This window comes from Porites lutea, chromosome 13, assembly GCF_958299795.1.
Source record: "Porites lutea chromosome 13, jaPorLute2.1, whole genome shotgun sequence".
NCBI lineage: Eukaryota > Metazoa > Cnidaria > Anthozoa > Scleractinia > Poritidae > Porites > Porites lutea.
This window is the reverse complement of record NC_133213.1, coordinates 18,129,119-18,152,850: the sequence shown is the minus strand read 5'-3', so window position 1 is coordinate 18,152,850 and position 23,732 is coordinate 18,129,119. Positions and strand designations below refer to the sequence as shown.

Below are 23,732 nucleotides of genomic sequence, written 5' to 3'. Positions count from 1 at the left end.
TTTTTTATAACTTGAGGAAGACTAAGAATTTCTAGATGACCGTTCCATTCATGTTTAGTTTGCACTGCTTATCTAATAAATTTCTTATCATTTTCTGAAGTTTAATTTTTTGCATTTCACTCCCCGGATTAAGCTTTTTTTTCACAGAAAATGGAAACCTAAAATTTTCGGATTCAAAAATGCGATTGAAAGAGGAATCAGAAAAATTCTCACCTTCGTAAAACTAATAAAATTGCCTCTAACATTTTCGTTAAAATATAACACTGGATCCCTGGTAATTCCGAAAAGATTCAAGTTGCCCTAGGATGACCGAACAAATATCAACTAGCGCCGATAAGAATGTATGTCTAAAGATCTTAAAGTACTGCGGATAGCCTAAAAAGTGTTTTCAATGCATTTAGGAGAAAACCGTCGTTGAGTGCTCCTGACAAATTCTGTACATTTAGACTGATGAAATCTTAGTGAGAAAGTTGGTCTAAGACTTCCTGTTTTTCTCCTTACACTACCGGATATGCCTCTTGTGTGACCTTTAACAAGACTCCATTTTGTGTGTGATTTGAAGTAAAGTGGAATATTTATTGTCGCAGATGTGCTGTCATATACCCTACCCTGCCCTGAGACTTTCTCGACAACCGGACTGGTGACAAATTTCAGTGGTAATATTACAAAAGATAGTTTTCTCTGAACTTGATTTTCCTGACTGCTATTTTAGTGTGGTCGTTGGGAATCGATGGCGGATAATATATTGTTTTTGAATATTGAATATGTCCCTTGTAAGTTCGAAGTGTTTATTCGAAGTTTGGCTATTTAATAGGGATGTGCCCGACGATAAAATAGCCATGATTGCTATGCGCTGGAGAATTTTCGGGGCATTGATTACTGATGATTACTGGCCGCTTAATGGAGGATGGCCGCTTGAAAGTTCAACTGTACATGTATAGTAGAGGTGGCCGCTCAATCTCCCATTCTTTACTACAATTATTTCGCGGCACTGATTTCTGGCCGCTTATAATTAATGGAGGATAGCTGCTTAATAGGTGGCCACTTAATGAAGGTTTAAATTTAATGTATACAGAGTGGGATGATAACCACGTATGCGTAATAAATCAGTGAAAGGGCGGAAAGGAAATCCTACATGATCATGAAAAAACCCTCTGCGATCTGAAAGTTCATAGACAACACGGACAAACATACTTTGACAAAAGTTTAACCCTGAAGATTAAGAACCAATTGCATTTCTAAGATAAAGGAACCTTGGAGTTCTAGTGTAGCCTCAGCTCATGCAATGCCTACCTAAGTTATAAATTCCCAAGTAGTCTTGATCGGTTCGCTTGATTTGTCGCGACGGATGGGTCTGCAAGGAAATTATACTTTTGTAAGACAAAATCAAGTTAAAACTCAATTGCAGTTTCATTCAGAAAATAACAGGACTTGTACAAAACTTACCAAGCCACAATCAACCCTTCTACCAAGCTCGAAAAAGTTGAACCTAAGGGATTTTTCTCTTCTGTAATTTAGCTTCTAGTTTCACTTTGATCAAATGACGTCGACAAAAGTGAGTCAGACGTAAGTGCTTCCAGAAATAGCTCCAAAAATGCAGCCAACCAGGGATACGAGAAGTCACATTAAATCCAATATACAAATAATATTTCTTTAAAGAAATAACAAAAGGCTCTCAAGCTAGAGCTCTTATAACCAATTCTGTAGACTGACGGAATCTTTCAGTGAGGACGTTAATCTTAGACTTCCTGTTTTTCTCCTTACACTGCCGGATATGCCTCTTGTGTGACCTTTAACAAGACTCGCATTTTGTGTGTGATTTGAAGTAAAGTGGAATTTTTATTGTAGCAGATGTACTGTCATATACTCTACCCCTGAGACTTTCTTGACAACCGGACTGGTGACAAATTTCAGTGGTAGTATTACGAAAGATAGTTTTCCCTCAACTCCTCCCTATTTTCTACTGATCCGCTATAATTTTAACAAGGTACTAACAAATTTCCGCGTTACATGAGATCGAGGCAGTTTACCAGTTTTAATCCTGTACTAATCCCCATGGAATGAAATTACTCTCCCCTCCCTTCCCCCCTTGCTCCCAAACCCTTGCCCCTTTTTGTTAGCCTTTGAACAGGCTCTCCGTTTGGGGAAAAGGCTGAAAAAAACCTCGTGATTTTTTCAGATCACACTTTCCCCAAACAGAAAGCCTGTTCATAGGCTACCCTTTTGTCGCCTGCTTCGCAGGCTAGACAAATTGTCGCTTTCCGTGCTCATCAGTAAGCAAGAGAGGATCCTCTCTTGTCAGGAAGTAAACAGCTCGGCTCGGGGTTTTTCTTCCCCCGGGGTGGGAACTCATTGATAGTTCTGTTTGATATATCAATATTGATATCTTAAACAATCGGAGGTGAAGATGTGGGACGGGGATGGGTTTTTCCGTTACACTTAGCAGCTTTGTGCTACTTTAAAGTATTGTTTGGTAGCCAGTACCGCGCGCTGGCTTCACTAGGAGACGTTCCTCAGATAAATGTAACCCCAAATTACTGAAGGATTCCGCTAGTTGTAATCAAATGTCGTTATCGCCCAAATTTTTAACGTTCAGCGTAAGGAGGAAACAAAAAAATCTGCAACCTCGTCCCCAGGGCTTTTCCCTTAAAAAATGGGTGGGGCGGGAAAAGGCCCTGGCATCGGCTGGTCACGTGTCCCCTCGTACACCCTAAAATCCTGGGTATAATAAATTAGCGCTATGTGAAAAGCTAAAAATATGCGTAATTCCCGGGGTGGAACTCATTGATGGTTCTGTTTGATCAAAACCGAAGAAGAAGATGTGTGACGCGAACGGGGATGGGTTCTAGCGTTACGCTTTAAAGCTTTATGTTGCTTTAGCCAGTAGCGCGCGCTGGCTCCACTGTAAGCAGTTCCTCAGATACATCTAACCCCAAATTAAGGATTCCACTGGTTGTAATCAAATGTCGTTATCGCCCAAATTGTTAACGTTCAGCGTAAGGAGGAAACAAAAAAATCTGCTTTTGTTGCTGGCTGCAGTGCCAAGAGTCTGTGAAATATCTTACAAGCATCTCCTTCAATGCTGGTAAAATCACGGCCCAATGTTTTCTTTCTGTTGAAGAATTTAAGCCCCAACCTCTCCCCCTCTAGGGATGTCTTTGTTCGCTCTGAGCTTTGAAGTTTTCTGTGATCTGGCGGCAATATAGTTCCTAGGCTCTTAACGGTCACCGCCCTACAATGGGCTCAAGGAGGAGGTCCCCTCTTTAACCTCGTTCCCAGGGTGTCTCCCTGAGTAAATTGGAGGGGCGGGGAATGCTTTGCTTCAGTACATTTATTTAAATCTCTATATAGGTAAAAAGACACAAAGAGGGTCTAGATGAGGTTAACTGAGAACTGACAAATGGCCAAAATTTTAACTGATAACTGACAAATAGCCGAAAATTTAACTGACTACTGACATTTACCTTGGGTTTTACTGACAACTGACAAAGGACCTGCTTGTCCTCTTTTTTCTACAAAACCCATTTTTAAGGCCTTAAATAGCATTGTTCCACTCTTTTTATCAGACAAAGTGATCAAATGGGCGTTTTTAGGGGTAATCTTAGCAGCAAGACGCTTACGTTTCCTATTTCGTTAATGATTTTACGGTAAAACCCATGTGTGTCATGTACTATTTGTTGTAAATGACCTATCATCTCAAATTTACGCTCCTCTGAATGGCTGTGTTACAAAGGCAATTGCAAGTTTTTACTGAGATGATTCAGAGACGGTTTCTCGTGGTCTTCTTACGATCTACATTCCAATATTATACCTACCAACATTTTCTGAGTCAATGCGTGAGATTTTCACCTTGCCATGACCGAGATTTCTGGAAACGTCACGGCGACTTCCGAAGGTTTCCGACGAATTTCCGAAGACTTCCGATCGTTGCCGAAAATTAAATGTCCGCTGACTGTTCCCAAAGACGTTTGAGCACTTTCGAAGCTACTTAAGACGACACTTTTAGCGTGCTTCGATATGATTTCGTTTGAACAGAAAAAGGGACTCAAAGTCATCATGTGTTAAGAACAATTTGTCCGGATTTGTGAACCAGGCGTGAGAAATTGTCCTTGATGTGTGGATCGATGTCTTTCAGTCCAAAGGCGTAAGTTGACTGAGTTGACTGTGCTTCAGTCGAACACCCAGGGTATTTTATCAGTGGTTGTGCAGAATCAGTATATCGCTATACTATATGCCACACGCATCCTTTGATTCAATGACTACCCCTACCCTTAATATATAACGCTTCTAAAAATCTTCTTTTCAGTTCCTGAAGAAGATGTTGAATTAAGAGTCGGTATATCTTTGGCATATCATTATGGTAGGTATAAACGTCGAGCTTTCTTTTCAGAAAAAGCCACTGAGGGACGGGGGGGGGGGGGGGGGGGGGGGTGCAGGGTACTTCCAAGTTTCTATAATGGCCTGTGCGGGAAGACTCCTCCAGAAAGGGGTATCTTTTTCAGGCTTCAGGTATATGAAAGAGAAGAGATTTCACTAGTTGAAGTATATGAAAAGGTAGGAAAATCTGTTTATATTTTCGATCTGTAAAATAGCCCAAACAAATGCTAACATATGCATTTTATGGCTGTGAAAAATTCCAGAACACGTTCTGGTTTTCTTATTTATTTATATTTTAAAGACAGTATATTTACAGCAATTATTTTTCCCTTTTCTCAGTTTTCTCAGTTCTTTTTAGGGGAATATGTTACATAATCCCTTACAGTATTATTCACTGTCTGAAAAGTTGGTGGCGGCTTTGATTGTAATAGGGGCGGAGTGCGGGGCTGAAACAATTAGTGGCTGATAACAATAACAGAACAATGCAATATATTTTTCCATTCCCCTGCTCATATTCCCCAGCTCAACATGTTTAACCTTCCCACTAAAACTACACAAGTCAGAATTTTTCGATTTAATGTACTTACCCACATTTTCTTGGACTTCACTAAATCTCCGGCGGCTGTTGTCATAGCACAAACTAGATATTCGCATGACTTACCGCGTCACTTTTAAACGAATTTGACATTACACCTCTAACGTTTGCCTGCGAACATCCTTGTTTGACTCGTTGGACAACTGACACAAAACTCTGTCGCGATATGGGAGGTGCGAAAGAGTTTCCAAAACTACTCTGCCTTAACGTTAAGAATAGTATTCCTCTGAGTTACTCATCTCTTTCTGGTAAAACGACTGTTTGACCACTCCACACGAATTGACAAATTTCCATATTTTAGAATTCAACCTCCAACAATGCGACTCTCTTGGGAATAACCATTTCTAAAGAATTAATTAAGGTAATTCCTTTGAAAATTATGTACTATTCAGATTTTCTATGTCCTCACCCCCTCCCCCGACGCCCACCCTTTCAGCGCCCTTTCCCTTTTACCCCTCACCCTTTTAAGCCCTTTCGGGCTTAAAAGGAAAAAAATGGTAGCAGCCCCCCTAACTGTGATGTTACACGGGACGATTCGCAACGACGATTTTTAGCGCAACATAGCGTTGCAATGTTGGAACAATGTTGTAACTATTCGAAAGAATGTCGCAACAATGTTCCAACGCTGTGTTGCGCTAAAATCGTCTCGCGTAGCATCACCTTTAGAAAACCAAAACTGTATATCGGTTGCCGACACGAAGAACTAGGTTGTGAAAGGAGGGGTGACTGGGAGGGCCACACAGTGAAAAATTACCAGAGATCGAGACACTTTGGGGAGCTAATTAAGCTCCACTGTCAGCTAAATAAGAAAGCTAACTAGCCGAGCTAACTAAACGTTTCTAACTAAGCGTTTCTTTACTAAAATCCAAGATCAGATCAAAAATCCGGATCATTGGGATTTTTCGTTAGGAAAAGAAACGTTGTATCCAAATGTGAAAACATTTCACAAAAGACTCAAAGAGGAGGGTCCCCGCTTTAACCTCGTTCCCAGGGCGTTTCCCTGAGAAAATGGGAGGGGTGGAGACTGCTTTACTTCAGTACCTTTACTTTTATTTGACTCTCTCTATGTGTAGTCACTTCGATTGGGAGATTGCTGGGAAAAATTTATGTGTTCCTCACTCCCAGCAAGACTGATGGAAGAGTTCCAAGCCAACAAGGTGTACCTACAACATGCAACCTGACTTACTGGGAAGTTTCCTAGCAGACGTATCTCCAGGCACTTCTGGCCGGTTTGGGTGTGGCCACAGGACAAAATTCAGACCTTCCGTGGGGGGTAGAGGGGGCATAGAAACATGGGTGTGGCCAAAAGGCGAATTTATCCCTTCTCGGGGTGGGGAAGTTTCTGGCAAAAAACTCAAGCCAGATATTCTACACATCAAATCCCAACAGACACCCACAGTTATATTTTTCCAAGCAACACTTTCCATCTTTGGACATATCCCTTCTTCCAAACTCCCATCCAACAAAAAACCGGCCTGAAGAACATGTATTTTTTTAGAAACAGATCTATTGGGTGCCCCTGATGCATGTGATGGCTGTAAAAAATTCTGGAGCACGTGCTGGTTTTCTTATTTATTCATATTTTAAAGACATCGATTTACAGCAATTATTTTCCCTTTTCTCGGTTATTTTTGTTCTTTTTAAGGGAATCATTTGTTAAATAATCCCTCACAGTATTATTCACTGTCTGAAACGTTGGTGGCGGCTTTGATTGTAAAAGAGGCGGAGTGCGGGGGTTGAAACAATCAGAGCTGATAACAATAATAGAACAATGCGGCAATATATTTTTCCATTCCCCTGCTCATGTTCCTCTGAACATGTTTAACCATCCCACTAAAACTACACAAGTCAGAATTTTTTTATTTAATGTACCTAACACATTTTCTTGGACTTCACTTTCGTCGTCGGCTGTTGTCATAGCGCAAACTAGATATTCGCATCACCGGCCGCGTCACTTTTAAACGAATTTGACATTACATCTCCAATTTTTACCTGCGAACATCCTTGTTTGCAACGTGACTCGTTGGACGACGGACACAAAACTCCGTCGAAGTGGGAGGTCCGAAAGAGTTTCCAAAACTACTCTGGCTTAACGTTAAGAATAGTATTCCTTTGAGTTACTCATCTCTCTCTGGCAAAACGACTGTTTGACCACTCCACACGAATTGACAAATTTCCATATTTTAGAATTCAACTCAAACAATTCGAGTCTCTTGGGAATAAGCATTTCTAAAGAATTTATTAAGGTAATTCCCTTGAAAATAATGTACTATCCAGATTTTTTTATGTCCCCACCCCCTCCCCCGATCCCCGCTCTTTCAAGACTTCTACAACTCGGGTTTAAAAGGAACAAATTGGTGGCAACGCCCCTGATTGTCTTAGAAAACCAAAACTGTATATCGGTTGCCGACACGACGAACGAGGTTGTGAAGGGAGGGGTGACTGAGGGGGCCACATAGTAAGAACTAAGTAGTGAAGGGAGGGGTGACTGAGAGGGCCACACAGAAAGAACTAAGTTGTGAAGGGAGGGGTGACTGAGAGGGCCACACAGTAAGAACTTAGTCGTGAAGGGAGGGGTGACTGAGGGGGCCACACAGTAAAAAATTACCAGAGATCAAGACATTCTGGGGAGCTGACAGCTAAATAAGGAAGCTAACTAGCCGAGCTAACTAAACTAGAAACTCAGAGTGCGTTTCTTTATTAAAATCTAAGATCAGATAAAAAATCTGGATCATTAGAATTTATCGTTAGGAAAAGAAACGATGTATCCAAATTTGAAAACAGGTTTTTCATTTAAACACAAGTGTGGAAACAGATTTTTGTCGTCATAAAAGGACAAACGGACGACGGAGAAAACTCTACAATGCTCTTTTCCTGGGGACACTCGCGGGATGCGAGAAGGCACGGAATCCCTTTCGCCTGTTGAATACCCTTGAGACAACAATTGTACACAGAACTTGGCTCCAATGTAGAGATTTAATCCAAGACGTAACCAGGATGTAACTGAAGAAATTCACACAAAGCACTTGTATTTAAACCTAAGCTAATGATGCGATACAGATTACATCATAACTCAACGAGTCAAAATAACCGAATACAAAATCATTTCTGAAAGACTATTGGTGGAGATGGAAGCTTGTAGTGAAACGTTAATTACTTCCAAAAGTTACACAAGTGGATAACGGTTCCTCACAGGTTGATTACAGCTTGGAGGCTGCTACAATCATGACTTGACAAATACGTTTACGCTAAATAAATATCAACAGGTTGTTTATGGTTTGGAGAAGCTAAGACTAAAGAGTAAAGAATTTCTACATTGGCTTTTCATATTTTTATCAGCGAAAACAAAATAACTTCATAACAATAAATCCTCTTTTCACATTCCTCCACCTTAAGTTTCAGCTGTCCTCAGCTGAGTGGAGAGAAAAAAAATGAAGTTAAAACGATAATTATCGTAAAGAGAAAAAACAAAAGCGCAGCGAAAAAAACTGGAACCTTGTATTTTGCGTTTAGTTTTGAATTTTTTTTTAATATTTGTTTTTCTGGTTTTTGAAATTTTGTATTTGATTTTGTGCCTGAACCGCGGCATAAACCGAACTAGCCGGAATATAGTGGCCTCGGGGGTCCAATTAACAAAGCAATAAAATAAACAAATAAAATAGAGTACGCTAACTGGAATTTGTAGCGTTTGAGCAAAGGACACTTCGTAAGGTCAATTCATGTGCATTCCTTTTTTTTTTTTTTGCAAACTTGCGTAGAGCCATCCGTTCACACGGTGTCACAACAGGGCTAAAGACGCCGTGAGATAGCACAGTTAAGACCAGATGTTGCTTTGAATGCGTATGACTAATTTAGTATAGAACCTTACCCTGTGGCTGGGGTTGTTTCAATTGCCCAACAAAGTCTCCCAGGTTCTTACACTGTCCTAAGAAACCAAATCATTTGTCTCCGAGTTCCTCGCTGTGTATCGATTGCCGACACCAAAAGACCTAAGTTGTGAAGAGGAGGGGTGACTGATTTGGCCAAACAGTAAAAAATTACCAGAGGTCGAGATCTCCTGGGGAGCTAAGCTCCACAGGTAAATAGCAAAGCTAACCAGCCGAGTTGAAAAACTGCAGAAACTGAATTAAGTAGTCGTATTTATACGCAGTTAAACTAATGAATAGTGCGACAGGAAAAAGGGGTACAGTAAACGGCAAAGTTACGACCAACTTGCAGTTAAAAGGTGCCAACAATAGAAATAAGAAAACTTGATATTGAAACAAACCACACGCGAACAAACCTATGAAATAGCAGTCCTACGCAGAACTAAAAGCGAGTAAATGTAAAACTACAAAATTAGTGATTTAACCCAGTAATTGAATAAGCAATTTGATTGCAAAATTAGAATTAAGACCTTTGTAGACAGTAAGAGTAAACTGATCAGCAAAAAGAATAAAAACTACAACTGTGTAACTGTAATAAAAGCGTTAAAAACAATATCATATTGTCAATAGACACGTTTAAAATGACTCTGTAAAATATGGTATAAAAATGAAAATAAGAATTGACTACTGATTCCTGATGTCCTTCTCAGGTGACTACTGGACAAGTTACTACCGCACAAGGTGTGCGCATGAATAGTCTTCTGAAACAATCTACGAAAAGTACACTTCATTTTCGTTTCTGGATAAGGAGTTCCTACGCGATGAACGCTCCACTTTGTATTTGTTACACCAAAAAACCATGGGGAGTTCAACTTCAGATAGGAACCGCTTCACTGCTTTCGCTTCGTACCTATACAACAAAAAAGAAAAAAGAAACGTTAGCAAGCTAGTAAAAGGAAAGGATAGTGATTTCAGCCGGAGAGGTACAATATTCTAAATCTGTTAGAGCAAAGGATAATATTTAAACCGGTAACTTCATTCTACAAAGAGCCTTATTGTAGATTATTGATACTTTCGTACCGTAAATCCTCTATGAAGCCCCCCTATCCAATAAAGCCCCTCCCCCTCAATTTCAGGGAAGAAAATTCTTTCCGTTTAAGGCCCCTCCCCCTATTCTTAAATAATAGACGTATGGTAGTTGTAATAATTAATCACGATTGTAACACCTCACGTGGACTGATCCCGTATGGTTTATTCACGTGCTGGAAGTTCAAATTTGTTTTTGATCTTCGGCTGCGCGACCTCCAACTTCATATGCTCAGTTTTTCCACTTTGGCTTCGGTCTCTATTCGGAATAGAGAATCGACAGTCATACCACAATCTTCGCTTAATTAAATAACCCCCTCTCTATTAACCCCCCCCCCCCCCTTAAACAGGATTGAAAGAAATAAGTCCCCTGGGAGGGGGAGGGGCTTAATAGAGGATTTACGGTAGGTTCCTACCTTTCAGTCGGTGAGTATGACCTCTGTTGCATCTCATAACCGACCACTTATCAAAAATACCAAAATCATTTTTCCACCCAAAGCACCATACCTGGAACCACTCCTAAGTGACCGGCAAATATTGGCATTTTAGGTGGTCCCTTACGGCAGGTTCTACTGTAATGTTACAATGGAACGAACTCAAACAGGGCCACAAACACCTTGTAATGTACAGAAATGTTCTTGTGTTTGACTGCTTAAAATATCCTAAAGTCATAGTCCTTTTTAACTGCTGACATGACCTGTGAGTGGCAACTTGATGTTAGGTGGCGCCGGTTGAGTTCGTTGCCTTATAAAAATTTTGTTTAAACACGTAATATAATCCCAGGTTTAAATACATCCCAAAATACCTTGCTATTTAATTGATGCCCTCAAACTCAAGCGTCATGTCGTCACCAATGAGAACAAACGGTGCCCAGTACTTCACTGCACTAAAGCGGTCAGATTCTCTCATGGATTTCATGGCCTCATTCAGAGCCTCACTGGCACTTCTTCCATTGACTAGTTGTCGGTAGAAAAATTCCATGAACTCCATCGTAGCCTCGTCGTCAATCGCCCATAGGGAAACCAGAACAGAACGAGCACCAGCACCCAAAAATGCCCGTGCAATACCGACCACGCCCTCAGATTTGACCTCTCCGCGAGCACTATGACAGCAACTGAGTACAACAAGTCTTGCCCTAATCTGCGCCTTTAAAACATCCTTCATAGTTAAGAGATAGTCTTCTTTGACTGGAATCGGGGATGAACGCGTTGTGTTTGGGGCCAAGGCAATTTCTCCTGTTTCCATTTTACCGTGAGCAGCAATGTGCACCAAAGCAACCGAGGAAATACGTCTTAAAACTTCATCTTTTGTTGCATGCTTTCCAACGAGAGGTTCAGTTTGAAGTATTTCCCCAATCATCTGCACTTCCTTTTCGGCGTACTCTAACTGCTTTAATTTCTTTCCTTCATAAATTACCTCTTGTACCCACGGATCGCCGACGAGAAGGGCGCCAGCCTTGCTGTACCAATCTGCCGGACAATTTTGGATTAATCGAAGACTAGAAAGTGAGGGAAGTAGACGAATTCTAAAAGTTTCGCAAAGGTACTTGGATTTCTTGTCCATGAAAACAGCATAAGGCGTTAAACACAGAGGTCCTTCTGGAACAATCACGACTTCATCGCCATGGAGTAAGTCTCTAATAGGATCTATAACAACATTGTACAATGTTTGTAATGACTTTGCCGTTAAATATGAGGAATGAGACATTGGCAAACTAGTTTGTTCTTCTGTTACCTTTTTGTCGCTTGGGTTCCTTAATGAGCGATCTTCACAGTTAACATCAGCTCGCACACCTATTTCTTTCCGTGCAGTCGTCAATAGAGACTGAAAATAGGTTGTGACGGAGATATCGATCGGAGTTCTTCTAGTTTTGATTTCTTTTCCTTCCTCGTTCACCCAGAGAACAATTCCCCCTTCGTTGATACCTATGAATACTGTATTTGATGGTAGGTAACTAAGAATGTCAGGTGTTGTTGCAGAGAGTGTTCCTATTTCTGTACGTAACCCTTTAAGGTCATACTTGAACTCCAGAAGATCATTTAGAGCTTGTGCACGTCCATGATCAGCAGTTAAAAGTGCCTCATCGACATTACCTTGCTTAAACTGCAGCTCCCATAGGCTCAAATTAGTATGATCATACATACTCCACAGGCTAATCTTCCATTCGTCATCAGATATAAGATTTCCCCTGATATAGTCGAAGGCAATAATACCTTTTTTATAATAGTAAACGGCTTTCTGGAAATCTCCAAGACTGTCATAGGCGTTGCCAAGATTACAGTACCCTCCTCCTTCTCCTGCCCTGTCTCCCACTTCTTTCGAAATTTTGAGGTGTCGTTCATGGTACTCTATGGCTTTCTGGAAATCTCCAAGACCGCGATAGGCGTTGCCAAGATTACCGTACGCTTTTCCTTCTCCTGCCCTGTTTCCCACTTCTTTCGAAATTTTGAGGTGTCGTTCATGGTACTCTATGGCTTTCTGGAAATCTCCAAGACTGTCATAGGCGTTGCCAAGATTACAGTACGCTTTTCCTTCTCCTGCCCTGTCTCCCACTTTTTTCGAAATTTTGAGGTGTCGTTCATGGTACTCTATGGCTTTCTGGAAATCTCCAAGATTTCTGTAGGCGTTGCCAAGATTACAGTACGCTCCTCCTTTTCCTGCCCTGTCTCCCACTTCTTTCGAAATTTTGAGGTGTCGTTCATGGTACTCTATGGCTTTCTGAAAATCTCCAAGATTTCTGTAGGCGTTACCAAGATTACTGTACGCTTTTCCTTCTCCTGCCCTGTTTCCCACTTCTTTCGAAATTTTGAGGTGTCGTTCATGGTACTCTATGGCTTTCTGGAAATCTCCAAGACTGTCATAGGCGTTGCCAAGATTACCGTACGCTTTTCCTTCCCCTGCCCTGCCTCCCACTTCTTTTGAAATTTTGAGGTCTCGTTCATGGTACTCTATGGCTTTCTGGAAATCTCCAAGACTGTCATAGGCGTTGCCAATATTACCGTACGCTTCTCCTTCTCCTGCCCTGTCTCCCACTTCTTTCGAAATTTTGAGGTGTCGTTCATGGTACTCTATGGCTTTCTGGAAATCTCCAAGACTGTCATAGGCGTTGCCAAGATTACCGTACGCTCCTCCTTCTCCTGCCCTGTCTCCCACTTCTTTCGAAATTTTGAGGTGTCGTTCATGGTACTCTATGGCTTTCTGGAAATCTCCAAGACTGTCATAGGCGTTGCCAAGATTACCGTACGCTCCTCCTTCTCTTGCCCTGTCTCCCACTTCTTTCGAAATTTTGAGTCCTCGCTCATGGTACTCTATGGCTTTCTGGAAATCTCCAAGATTTCTGTAGGCGTTGCCAAGATTACAGTACGCTTTTCCTTCTCCTGCCCTGTCTCCCACTTCTTTCGAAATTTTGAGGTGTCGTTCATGGTGCTCTATGGCTTTCTGGAAATCTCCAAGACTGTGATAGGCGTTGCCAAGATTACAGTACGCTATTCTTTCTTCTGCCCTGTCTCCCACTTCTTTCGAAATTTTGAGGTCTCGTTCATGGTACTCTATGGCTTTCTGGAAATCTCCAAGATTCCTATAGGCGACGCCAAGATTACCATACGCTTTTCCTTCTCCTGCCCTGTCTCCCACTTCCTTCGAAATTTTGAGGTGTCGTTCATGGTACTCTATGGCTTTCCGGAAATGTCCAAGACTGTGATAGGCGATGCCTAGGGCGTTCTGGAAATCTTTAAAGTTGACATACTCGTCGCCAATATTACTATTAATAGTTGTGGTTGTCATATTTTTTTTTGCAGGCTTTGCTATTGCTGCTCGTCTGAAAAAAAATATACATATTGTGGTTTCTTTTTTCTGCTGATACCATTTCTCTTTATGTACGATGACGAAGAGGATCTGAGAAGTAAAATTAAAAGCTAGAGTAAAAACTTATTTATTAGCTCCTTTACTATTGTTTTTTGTCTATCACAATTGCATTAGCATGATTTTCCAGAAATAGTGATCCTTCTACGTGTTTCCCATCGTTGTAGAGTACTGACGACTTGATGGGCTGTGGCCTTCTCTCATAAAGTAAAATATTAATATTCTTTTAGGTGATGATGATCGAAATTTCTAAAGAAAAAAATAACCGATTTACCATTGTTGAAACACGGAGTATATGAATCATATATCTACTCATCGTACATTGATCTTATTCTTCCTTCCACTGAAAATACTAAAGCTGTTGCCAACAAAGTACAAACCGGGCCAGCGGGAACATTCGAAACACTCAATTTTCGGAAAAGTGAACTTATTTCTAAAGGTTAACATCTCCTGGTAGCGGAATACAAGTGTAAAGCAAATGAAAAGAAAATCTTTTTCTTAACCACCAAAACACAGAGAAAGCTACAGTTATTTTAAACTTGTGGATTTTCAGACATTTAAAGGGGGAAAGGGGACCGAAGGGGAGCTCCCCTGGCCCCTAGCCCTGCTTGGTTTCAGCTCGGTCTAACTCTATCGGTACGCGTGAAAACCTGGGGAGTTTTTCTTTCATTTTCTTTTTTACCCCCTATTTTAATTGTTATACCTCTGCTATCTTGAGTTCTTAAGTTTCTTTGTGTCACGTTACGAAGAATGCATTCAACTTCTTTTTAAATATACCCATTGGAGGATGAGCCGGATTAGAAAGATTTCTGTTTGCAGCCTGCTGCCCTTATAATTTAACACAATTGATGAATATGACTATGACTACGTACAGTTGAATCTCCATTAAGCGGCCACCCTCGTGGTACCAGCAGGTGGCCGGGGGTTCGTCATAGACCAGGTCATAAATTATCATAATTTTTAATTCAGTAGAAACATCACTATATTTTAGAACAATCACCCAATGGGGGCAGCATTACTGGTCCTCTATCGGTTGTAACCTTCTGAGTTTCCTTCATCATATTCTTAAAATAAAGCCAAACTTAGTCTGTTAAGCGCTTGATGGCCGCTTGATAGAGTTGACAACAATGGAAAAACTCCGGTTGGAACAGCAAAAAGGTGGAAGCGATCGCTTAATAGAGGTGTCCGCTCAATAGAGGTTTAATTTCCCATTCTTTTCAACAATTATTTGGAGGATGGCCGCTTAATAGGATTAAGAACCAAATACATCTCTGAGGTAAAGGAACCTGTAACTTGAATTGAGCTAATACAATGCCTACCTTGGTTATAAATATTCCCGAGTCATCTTGATATATCGTTCACTTGATTTGTCGCGCGACCAAATAGTCTACGAGGAAATCATGTTCAAGTATAAAAATAAATTGCATTTTCCTTCACAAAATAACAGGACTTCCACCAAACGTACCTATAAGCAACAATCAACCCCTCTACAGTACCAAGAAAAGTTAAACCTATAGGACTTTTCCCTTCCTTTAGCTTTCAGTTAGTATTACTTTGATCAAATTACGTCAACAAAAGTGACGTTAGTGCTTCCAGAAATAGCTTCCGAATTGAAATGCAGCAATCCATAAAAAATTTAAAAACTAATAGAGCATATGAGGGATCTCATTCAATCTAATATACAGTTATTAATATTTCTCTGAACAAAATAATAAAAAGCTCACAAAAAGATCTTACAACAGAAGCTGTAAACTGATGGAATTTTCCACTGAGGAAGTTTGTCCTGTTTTTCTCCGAACACTGCCGGATATGCATCATGGTGATGAGTGACCTTCTAACGGGGCCCATACTGTGTGTGTGATTTGAAGTAAAATGGAATTTCAATTGTCACAGATGTGCTGTCATATGCCCTACCCCTGGAACTTGCTTGACAACCGGACTGGTGACAAATTTCAGTCGTAATATTACGAAGGATAGTTTTAAGTCAAACTTCTCCGAATTTTCTATATAGACTATAATTGTATCAATGTATTATGATTTGCGCATTACACAAAGATTTAGGCTATTTTTTTTCAATCCTCTGACTAATCTCCTGGTATCAAATTACCCACCCCTTCCCCCCCCCCCTCCCATCCCTTACCCCTTTTGACGCCTGTAAGTAAATAGCTCGGGATTTTTCTCCCCCCGAGGTGGGAACTCGTTGATGGTTTTGTTTGATCAATATCGATATCTTAAACAACCGTAGAATAAGTTAACACGATGGTCGGTTGCTAGGGCTTTTGCTCCAGTTTGGTCTTAAATTCAATTTCTGGCTTACAGCGGGGTAGTTTATATTTCAAATGAAGCAAAACATTAGAACATCTTAATCGGAGAAAAGTTTTCTTTAAATTTTTACAATTGTAAAGGTATTTTTGACTTTTCTTGAAAGTATGACGTCATAAGTGACACCTATTTTTAGTAACAACGTTAAAAATTTGATAAGCAGTGTTCAAAATGCTACAAACATTTTTGTTACAGAAAAACAATATTTACAGTGAAAACCCCATCTCAATCGGATAAAATGGCGTGAAGTTACAGGTAATTAAAGAAATTCAATTTCCCGCCTCATGACCATATATGGTCAAACTTTAGGGGTATTTTAACGCGAAAACAATGAATGTATTTACAACGGAAAAAAGACAAAGCTGCATAAAATCAAAATTGTAGTTTTTTGAATTCGGCATATGTGGTGCTGTGACGCGTATTTCGTCACAAACTACGTCATTATGACGTCAAAATGACGTAATTCGTGACGAAATACGCGTCATAGACCACACATCCTAAACTCAAAAAACTACAATTTTGTTTTTATGCAAATTTGTCTTTTCTCCGTTGCGACTACCTTCATTGTTTTCGCGTTAAAATACCCCTAAAGTTTGACCATATATGGTCATTTGGCGGGAAATTTGAATTTCTTTAATTAAATGTAACTTTGCGCCTTTTCATCCGATTGAGATGGGGTTTTCACCAGAAATCATAGAATTCTATACAGAAAACTAATGTAAAATTTTTAGCATTTCTTTCCTGAATTTTCTTTCTGATGCCAAATTGGACATCATTTATGACGTCACAATAGAAGTCACATGGGATGAAATAAACACCAATAAATAGGTAATTTCTCAACTTACTTCCTTGCCAAGTTTTGTTTCATTCCATGCATTCTACTTCTCTCTATGGCCTTAAACTCTCAGTTTTGAGAGGTGTGGGAGCAAAAGCCCTAGCAACCGACCACCGTGTGAGATGTGTGACGGGGACGGATTCTAGCGTTACACTTTCAAGCTTTATGCTGCTTTTAAGTATCATTTTGATAGCTAGTACCCCGCGCTTGCTCCACTGTAAGCAGTTCCTCAAACTAATAAATGTAACCCCAAATTACTGAAGAATTCGACTAGTTGTAATCAAATGTCGCCATCGCCCAAATGCACCGTATTTTGAACGTTCAGCGTTAAGAGGAGGCAAAAATCTGGTTTAGTGCTGGCTGCAGTCAGCCTAAGAGTCAGGAAAATCACGATACTATGTTTTCTTTCTGTTGAAGAATTATTACATTCTCATCCCCTCCCGTCTCGGATGTTCTTGTTCGCCCCAGAGATCGGATTTGCTGCTGAATCGGTACATGTTTAATAACTGAATGTCTTTTAGAGAATGAACGTGAAGGTTTTCTTTCAGAGAATGAAAAGCTCCCGGTGGAGTACTCCCCATAATGGCCTTTACGAGGAGGCTCCGCCCGAAGGGGTACCTTTTTCAGGCAGGCTGTTTTTCAGGCTTTAGGTACCCTATTTCCTCGAATAATAGCCATCCCTCGATTAATTGCCCCCCTCGAATAATCACCCGCCTTTGACGGAAATGTTTAAAATAATCGCCTCCCTTGAATAATCGCCCCCGCACCCCTATAGGTTACACGCTATGGATACCCATAGCGGTAGTCCTGGAGGATGAAGCTAACGCTGGTTGTATTGTAACCATTATTTCATTGTATACCGTTTTGTTTGTGTAGCGAATTTAAGTTACAGAGAATATTTACTGTGGCGAAAATTTTTGCGGAAAAAATGTTTGCGGTATTTTTTATTTGCGGGAACTTATTTTTGCGGATCGCTTGACAAATCGCAAAACTCGCAAAAATTAGAACCCGCAAAAATTTCGTGCTACACAGTAGCCGAAAATTTTCGAATTTCTCCTTGGAAAACTTCGGAAATCTTCCGAAATGATCGGGAATCGTAGGAAAGTGGCCAAAAACTTCTTGATATACTGAACAAAATAACATTGCCCTTTTTGGAGCCTTTTTTGTTTCCTTCTGGATAAAATTTACAGTTAAAGAGAATTTTTTACTTTTAGTGTTAAAATGCCGAAAATTAAACAGTTTTATGTTACAGAGCCAAAAAAAATTAAGTGTTTAGTGTTATCGATGTACCCCCATTCAGAGCCTCCAATAAATCCCTACCTCAATGTCACTAATAAATTCGAGAGTAATCTCAGTGATGTACTGGAGATCTTGATAGTCCGCTTGATTTAACACGACGAAAAAGGTCTACGAGGAAATCACATTTAACACAAGTTTAACACTTCGTACTTAAATGTCACTGAGAGAATTTTCCTTCACAAAATAAACTGGACTTCCACAAAAGTAACCTATTAACGGAGTCCTCAATCAACCCTTTTGGAAACAGAAAGATGAACCTAAGGGAGTTTCCCTTTCTTTGTTTCAGTTTCATCGAATGAAGCTAGCAAAAGTGACGTATACTTCCAGAAATTAAAATATGATAACTCGCAAAAAGCCGTAATCCATAAAAATAGAAAACTACGGGGGAATTAAACTATACGAGTGTCACAAAAAACCCAATACAGTTAACAACGCTTTTCTGAACAAAAGCAGGAAAAGCTCACATAAAGGACCAAAACGAACGTACAGGGAAACGAAAAAACTGTTGGAGTTGGCAAGGGGTTCGAGTTATCGGGGTCGATTGAATATTCATTTTACCACGTTAATAACCGATCGTTTACTGAATTTTCAGCACTTTCGTATACCTTACAGAGCAAATTAAACTTATCGGAAACTTTTACACTTAGGGTCCGGTTACGTTAATTTATAATTTTGTCAGAATTTACATCACGCGTGGAAAGCGCATGATTTCTTAGTGAGACAGAATGTATCTTCTTGGTGGTCGCAGATACCTAGCAAACAAGGCGTTAACAAATTGGGCGTGGAGTTAAATGTGTGACAAAATTGGTGTAAGTAAAATGTGTGAAAACGTACAAATGGGGCGCAGTATGTACAACGAGCTAATGAGCGGGTGTCACAGGAGCAGAGTCATTCAAAAGGCATAAAAGATAGACTCTAAACAAAAGGTCCACAAATTTGTTGCATTCCTCACGGGAGTTGAGGGCTGGCTCAATGTAAATCAAGCTGCAAGAAACACGCTGGTTCAGACAAAAATTTGGGCGTTGAACCGTATTTCTTTTTGATTGGCTGAAAAACAGGGCCCTAATAGCCCTTAAAAGAAGAAATGGTAAACTTGCTCACCTATTAGGTCCTCAGCAACAACTCAACAAACGCAATCCACATGCAGTCCACAACCAACAGTCACACACTGGATCACTCGGCCTCGAACCACAAGGAGTAAATGCAAGACTTTGACGTCACTGCCCAAATATGGGGTATTACACCCAAATATGGGCAAAAAAGAAAAGGCGAAAAGAAAGCCTGAAAAAAATTCAGGCTTGTACGGGATTCGAATCCTTGACCTCTGCGATACCGGTGCAGCGCTCTACCAATTAAGCTAACAAGCCAACTGGGAGCAGGTCGTTGAATTGGTTCGTGATAAAACCGTGAAAGGATAATGATGAAATTATAAATACATGAAAATCATATATATGTGAATTACGGAGTGAAGAATTATTTAAATATATATATATATATTTCTTTTCAGGCCTGCTTTTTGCAACTGCATAAGTTGCGTATACAAGTGCGATGATCTTCCTTCAAATAATTCTTCACTCCGCAGTTCACATATATGATTTTCATATATCCATAATTTCACGAAGATCCGAGAAGTTGTGAAGGGAGGGGTGACTGAGTTGGCCATACAGTAAAACATTACCAAAGGTCAAGACCTTCTGGGTAGCAAAGCTCTACAGGTAAATAGCAAAGCTAACAAGCTGAGCTAACTAAACTGGAGACACTGAATTAAGTGTTAAATGTATTTATACGTAAGCAAATAAATAAACTGTGTGACAGAAAAAAGGGGACAAAGTTAGGGTCAAAGTTACGACAAACTTTCAGATAAAAGGTGTCGACAAGAGAAATCAGAAAACTTGATGGTAAAAACATTAACACCGTCGGGAACGCGAATAAGCCCTCGGCTATGAAAAAGCAATCCTATGCATATCAAAAAGACGAGTAAATGTAAAACTACAACATATTTTAAAAACTGATTGAACCTAGTAACTGAATACATAGGGGAATCTGACTCCAGTATTAGAATGGAGGCCTTTCTGGACAGTAACGTTAAACAATTTACCAATAGGATAAAAACTACAACTATGTAAATAATAAAAGCGTAAAAAACTAAATTAAACTGCTAATAGCCACGTCTAAAGTGCCTCTGTCACATATGATATAACAGTGGAAATAAAAATTTACTACTGATTCCTGATGTTCTCGAAGTGACTATTGAACTGAAGGTTGAGAGTGCACAAGCTCTGCATACGACTAGTCGAAAATTTATCTTTGAACTACGAAAAAATTTAACTTAATATTATTGTCCCCAATTAGCTCAACAAATCGACACTTAATTAAAGTTGACATTTCATTTTAATTTTTCTTGCCTATTCTCGAAAAATAGACACCCCAGAATTCATTGTAGTTTTTTTCTCCACAAAAGTTAGAACGGTTATTTCCGTTGAAGGACGTGAAGCCCTCTCCCGATGATCGCTCGATAATAAATGACATTCTCGTTAAGACTCGTTATATGATATTCCTGAAAATGGGGAAACAGTGATTACTGTAAAATTCGTCATGCATCTACTACTTGAAAGGAACTACTTGTAGCAGACGAATGACGAATTTTACAGTTCAACAGAAAAAAATGAATAATATTTTAAAGAGTTTATATGGTTTTGGGGGACGCTGTGACAAAATAACAGACGTTTGTATGGATCTTTAACCATGTTTCAAGAGTCATGACTTGATCCCTGTTCAACTTTAGAGCACCAAACTTGGTTAAATAGCCAATCTCAACATGACCTTTTATATGGCGGTGTCAGTTCATCGATTAGTTTAAATTTGAAACTCACCCTAGTTCCCTACACAACTCCAAAATGGCCAATTGCTCGCTGTAAGGACATCTGTGGTCGCTACTGCATCCAGAAAAGAAACAATGATCACTTCCTCTACTCATATTTGCCATTATCGTCATTAAGATAAAAAGTTCTTCATTATCTTTTGTCCAGAATAAATAAACTCAACCGCGATTTCTTGCATTGGAATCTTTTATTACTTGTTTGCCCCCTGAGAAACCATGTGACATTGCATTGCTTTTATCCTTACGCACGTGCAAAGATGGCGGACGTCGTGAATAAGGTCTACTAGGTCTCTTACGCTCTTACATTGTCCAAGAAAACCAACTTTTGTCCTCATTTTTTACAGTACATCGATTGCAAATCGGTCTAAGTAGGGAAGGGAGGGTGACTGAGTTGACCAGTAAACATTAAAAAATTACTAGAGGTCGAGAATTTCTGGGGAACTAAGCTCCACAGGTAAACAGCAAAGTGCCGGGTCTACAGTACAGTTCACATTCCACAGGTCAAGAGTAATGCTCATCGATAAATTACCAAATCACACAGATTCCCCTCAAACTAATAGAGCATTTTGTTAAAAGATTAGGGCTAGGAGACACTTTTAATGCTGTTTGTTTATCTGTATCGTGGTGACCTGTACTCTGACAGCAAATCAATAACCGAGCTAACAAACCTGGAGAAACTAAACTAAGAACTTGTATTTATATGCAAGTAAATAAACCGTATGTGACAGGAAAATGGGTTACATCGGCAAACTTACGACCAACTTGCAGAAAAAAGGTGTCAACAAGAGAAATCAAAAAACTTTATAGTAAAAATGAACGCACGTGAATAAGCCTGTAACAAAATGGTAAAGCTATGTGTCGGTCCCTAGAAAGGTCAACACAGGACACCCGGGATGGATTTTTTTTGCACGGTGCCCAGGGCTCATTTTCTTGGCCGCGCGTTGAACTGGCCTGGCTACTTCGTCGAGCATATTCTCGGCCTTTTGGATTACATCCTTCGAGTATGTCAAAGTCTGCGGGATTCGTTTTTCTATCTGGGAAAGCTTCATTGGTTCCTATATCTGCTGCTAACCTATTACTACGATCCTGGCATGTTTATTTTCTGTTGGAGTTCGAATTTCGAGGAAAAAGTTGTGTTGAACGAGAGCATGGCAGCGAAGATGGCATCTCGTGTCTCCTTCATTGTATATTATTATTGTATATAGAGTGAATTTGAACAAATTATCACGAAACTTCGTTGGAGCATTAAGGACAACAACAACTAACTGCAGAGTAAGTATCAATGATCTTTATTTAGTATTTCCCAGAAATTTTAGGATCGTATTTTCACCCCATACACACACTGTAGTCTTACTGGAACGGTATACTGCGGTACTATCACAGAGCCTGGGTTACCTGTGGCAAACCTTGTCCGCACTTTACCCCAAAGTAAGGCTTAGCCCTTGGAGACAGGTCCGAGAAAAAATCCACTCCGGACCCCGGGTCCCACCAGAACTGTACTCCACCCATCCCAGATGGGGCCCCCTACTGGTTCCCCGTAGTTCCTAGAGACGAGGGGATATGGGCCTTTTGATCTGGACTTTTGTCCAAGTAGTCCAAGGTGCATGGGTACCCATGCTGGTAGGGAAGTACTACCACCAAAATGTTGCCCATTACTTTCGTCTGGTGTTTTCTTTTTAGTAATATTAGGGAGATTTAAGCACGCCAAGACGGCGACGGCAGCGAAAACGTCACTGAAAAGTGAATTCGGGCTGCTTCAAACTTTATAGTGCTTATTACATCTCGTGCAATTCGTAAAATATGAGTCAATTTTTCTGTGGTTGAATTCTAAATGACTGTATCGAAGTTCAGGAAAAGAAGAAAAAAGTCGTTGTCTTGTCTTCAAGTCCTCCACAAAACGTAAAATGAGGCACTTTCACGTCGTAGTCGTGTATTGACGGCAGAGAAATTTTTGTACAAAAAAGTGTGATGCTCGTGCAAAGTTGTTGTTTTGCTTGTCTTATCCTATTGCTTTTTTGCCGTTGTCGTTGCCGTCGCCGTGGTCGTTGCTAAAGCTCACTAGATGCAACGCAAAACCATCCAACGATCGGAAGAGTTTGAATTCATTAAAATCATTTATTTTTCACTTTGCTCGGTTTCCTTTGTTCTTTTTAGGAGAATATATTACATAACCCCAGGGGGGCAGATTTAGGGTCCGTAATAGCGAGAGTCCGTAATAGCGGGGTACGAGAGAAAAAAAATTGTTTGGGAGATTTTTCTGACTCCTTTTGAAAAACAAAACATCTCTAAGTTCAGTGTAGTCATTGATCTTTTAATAGTCTTTTGTGAATTCTACCTTTAAACAGTTCCCCAGGTTTCTTGTTTGCTCAGTAAAACTTTGTGAAACTCGAGGGGAAAGCAGCGACAAAGAGGTGCAAACCATGAGCGCGGTTTAGTTGAGAAAAAAAATGTAGTAAAGAAAAAATTTTTACGGGAGCATCAACTTTTTTGATATTCACAAGCCATAGAGGCAAAAAGGACGTGTAATGCAGCTATTACGACGATAAGATTGTTACAAACAATTTTCCAGCCATTTCAGAAGACCCAAAAGTCAAATGGCTGTTTAGTTCG

The 23,732-nt window shown here is 40.1% G+C and overlaps 2 protein-coding genes across 2 annotated transcripts in view; both read right to left on the bottom strand.

Moving 5' to 3' along the window:
- LOC140923205 (exportin-T-like) overlaps positions 1-23,732 on the bottom strand; it is a 148,736-nt gene that overhangs the window by 55,678 nt on the left and 69,326 nt on the right. The gene's annotated exons all lie outside the window — the stretch shown is intronic.
- Positions 9,700-13,807, bottom strand: LOC140923196 (uncharacterized). Its single transcript, XM_073373271.1, has 2 exons — positions 10,730-13,807; positions 9,700-9,748 (listed from the first exon to the last, which is right to left on the bottom strand). The coding sequence occupies exon 1, from the start codon at positions 13,705-13,707 to the stop codon at positions 10,738-10,740; it is 2,970 nt and encodes a 989-aa protein (XP_073229372.1). The 5' UTR covers positions 13,708-13,807; the 3' UTR covers positions 9,700-9,748; positions 10,730-10,737.

Bases quoted from the DNA above. Each gene is read 5' to 3' on its own strand.
- LOC140923196 (XM_073373271.1), bottom strand. From the start codon at position 13,707: ATGACAACCACAACTATTAATAGTAATATTGGCGACGAGTATGTCAAC.